The 3,771-nt window shown below is 34.4% G+C and overlaps 1 protein-coding gene across 1 annotated transcript in view; it reads left to right on the top strand.

Annotated features, from left to right (window-relative positions):
* si:ch211-193k19.2 (uncharacterized) overlaps window positions 1–2,733 on the top strand; it is a gene marked incomplete at its 5' end in the record, with an annotated part of 4,398 nt that extends 1,665 nt beyond the window's left edge. Inside the window, 1 exon segment of the mRNA XM_014034011.1 lies at window positions 2,361–2,733. Coding sequence (XP_013889465.1) covers window positions 2,361–2,669 — 309 coding nt within the window.
* Window positions 2,734–3,771: the final 1,038 nt, after the last annotated feature.

The following is a 3,771-nucleotide window of genomic DNA, read 5'->3' as shown; positions in this document are numbered from 1 at the left end:
AATTGCGAAGTGGAAAGAAAATTATAAACAATAAACTTTTTTTTACAAATAAACTGAAAAGTGCAGTTTGCAAAAGTATTCAGCCCCCTTTTCTCTGAGTGCAACCAATTGCATTGAGAAGTTGCCTAATGACTGCTAATGACTAGATGAGACTAAAATTGAACATTTTGGGCAAAATGCAAAATGCTATGTGTGGCAGAGAATGAACACTGCACATCACTCTGAACACACCATCCCCACTGTCAAACATGGTGGTAGCAGTATCATGCTCTGGGGCTGAGACAGGTTAGATGGTCAGAGTTAATGGGAAGATGGATGGAACCAAATAAAGGGCAATCTTGGAAGAAAACCTGTTAGAGTCTTCAAAAGACTTAAGACTGGGACAGAGGTTCAAATTTCTGCAAGACAACAACCCTAAACATAAAACCAGGGCTACAATGGAGTGGTTTCAAACAAAACATATTCATCATGTGTTTGAATGGTCAGCCAAAGTCTAGACCTAAACCCAGATCTGAAAACTGCTGTTCACAAACACTCTCCATCTAATCTGACTGAGCTTGAGCTGTTTTAGAAAGAAGAATGGACAAATATTTCAGTCTCTAGATGTGCAACACTGCTGGACACATACCTTAAAAGACTTGCAGCTGTAACTGTGGGGAGGGATAGTTTTGCACACTGCACTTTTCAGTTTTTATTTCTTAAAAAATGTTTTGAATCTTGTATAATTTTCTTTCCACTTCACAATTGTATGCCACTTTGTGTGGGTCTTTTGCGTTAAATTCCAAGGAAATATGTTTGTTTGAGGTTTTAATGTGACAAAATATGGAAAAAGTTCAAGGGTTATGAATACTTTTACAAGCCACTGTATTAAAGTGGTATTATTGTATCCTAATAGAATTCAGTGGAAACAACAATCCTTGATCTGATAACTTTGTATTTAATTGATATTGTTTGTAAAGCAGGGTAAAACTTGTTTTTTATTATTCACAATTCAATTTAAACACAAGAATATTGTGGACAACCATGACCATCCTCTTCCCTCTGGGATCAAAGTCGAGAAGAGTAAGATTAGGAGTGGAGTAGGTCAGTGATTTACATTACTGGATTACGCATGGCTAGCGCTTTGCTAGCTACACTCGTGCACACACTGGAGCTCTGTTATGCACTGAAGAGCGTCAACAAAATTTATAGGGGTCAGTGGATTGTGAGGCGTCATCCTGTAAAAATTTGTCATGTTAGCTTTACTTCACAATTTTTTTTCTGTAAACTAAACTACAATATTTTTACACATTAGCAAAAAACAACAACAACAAAAGACAAATTATGTCAGGTCACAAATAATTGTTTAATGAATTAATTTTTATTACAAAAAATTGTTGTTCAGCTTGCTAGATTCATAGATTAAAAAAAAATAAAGCGTGATCATTACCTACGTGTTCAAATTATTAAGAAATAATACTTGAATGTTTGTGTGTAAATGTGGAAAAGCACACATATTGGGTGTAGAAAACTATCTGAATAAACTGGCCTGTATAAAAACTTTACAAGAGCTGTATTATGATGCTCAATCATTACATTACTGTAACTGTCATTAGCGAGTCTACGTCATCACATCTGAATTATTATGCAGTCTAAGTAACTAATATATTTGACAGCTGATAAAACCGATTTTAAATAAGTTTAAACAAGAGCACTGAAGCTTCTTAAATGTTAGCATTTGCAGTTAAAATCAGTCATTTTTAATTTTGGTTAAATATGTGTAATATTTACCTGTGAAACCTAATATCTTTTGCGCTTGAAAACTTGTAACAATTTATGTAGTTTATAGCAAAGTATTTGTGCAATTTGTACATTTATTATGAATTTGTTTGCACCGTGCTATGTTCTGCAAATCGATTTTCAATAGTTAGCATTAGCTCAATGCTTAAAAATTTCCCTTACGAAGCACGCCCAGTTCATGTGACYCCCAATCCAGTGATATAAATAATTGGTATAAGTTCTGCTGTTTTCATAGAAACTAATGACTTTATTTTTGCCTCGGAGAGCACAGGACAATGATGTTGAGGCTAAGTGCATGACAAACAATCTTCTATGTGGCCCTAAAATAGAGCAATGGAACAACAACTATGGAAACAACATCTAATGTGTTATGTGCTCTTACTTTATTATGGGAAATTGTAAGGGTTTAGCTCATTTTGGGATTATGGTGAGACAAATAAGATGGGTTTTTAATTATTTGTAGAAAGTGAGATGCTGATATTCTGACACTTCATGAACTGTGCCTTTTTTATATATGTTCTCAAAACATTTTTTAGGATTCAACCTTTTTAAACATGACTCTTCTGTTGTGTTTTGTTAAGGAATCTGCCACTGAGGATGCTGAGAGAGACATTGCAGCAACTGTTATGGGAGTTTACACAGTTGTAAGCCATGGAGAAGATGAGCCAAAGGATGTCGGAATTGTGATTGAAGGGAGGAAAGTCCTTCAGAACATAGACAGTGTGATGATGGCTTTCATTATGCTGTTTGGACTCATTTATGCTCTGGATTTGAACTATCCAGATAACCTTAAGTACACCTTTGAGTTCTGTCAGAAGATCATAATGAATCTGGATGGACACAAACTAAATGCAAAAATACAGCAGCTGAAAATCAAGTTGTTTGGTTGAGAGTCAACATAATGTGAAAAGTATACTGCTGAGAATGTTTGTTCTTATGTGAAAAAAAACTGATTTACCTTTNAGTAATGGCAAAAAAAATTAACACAATTGTGGTATTTGGCTGATAACGATTAATATGACGAATAATCCCCTGGGGTCCCTGGACAACTGCATGCCCTAGTCACATGACCAATTTAAAATCACTCTAGTGCTATTTGTATAAACCTGTTCCAAATTGTATAAAAGTACAGACTATACATCAATTTTTAAATTATGTTGATAGACCAAGTAAAACTGGAGTTATGAAAAATAAATTACATAACTTTTTCTTTAAATATTCATCATATTTGAAGCAGAGAGGAGCATTGAGCATTGGTGGACAGTAGTGGAGTACATTTACTTGAGTACTGTATTTAATTACATTTCTTGTGTATCTTTACTTTACTTGAGTAATTATTTTTGGGGGTACTTTTGGCTTTCACTCCACTACATTTTAAAGGCAAATACTGTACTTTTTACTCCACTACATTTGTAGGAAGCTTTTAGTTACTTGTTAATTTTGGTTTAGCATAGTTTTGTAATCAGCTGTTGCTGTTTTTCTTGAAATGCCACACTATGTTCCTCACAAGGGGAAACAATCACAGTCATAGCTCACATCAAGGATAGATTTGGAAWTACGTCATCTTCATTAGCAGTGGTGAGCTGAGCTCAAACATAACCCAGCAATGGAGACAATTGAAGAGAGAGAAACCAGCACTCATGATCATATCTCAGCTCCATGTTTGAGATTTTAGGGCTGAAAAATAGTTCCTATCAGTTTAAACGTGTTGAGRTCACTATGGATAAACTACATTTTTGCATTTAAGAAGTCACCATTCACGTTATTGCATTTTTAGGCTAAAGTCTTTACAGGTGGTGTAGATTTTGTAGCAGAGTTGTTCTATGTGTCAGTACATCAGGTAGTTTCTGTGTTACAAGGTTCTGTAAAAACACTCTGAAAACAATACAGCAGTGTAATATCAGAAAATTTAATTTGTACTATAGAATACTTGAGTACTTTTAAATGCATGTACTTTTGAATACTTAAGTATTTTCAAAAGTACTTCAGTAC

This window comes from Austrofundulus limnaeus, unplaced genomic scaffold, assembly GCF_001266775.1.
Source record: "Austrofundulus limnaeus strain Quisiro unplaced genomic scaffold, Austrofundulus_limnaeus-1.0 Scaffold1935, whole genome shotgun sequence".
In the NCBI taxonomy this organism is placed as follows: domain Eukaryota; kingdom Metazoa; phylum Chordata; class Actinopteri; order Cyprinodontiformes; family Rivulidae; genus Austrofundulus; species Austrofundulus limnaeus.
This window is presented reverse-complemented; position numbering and strand designations above follow the sequence as displayed.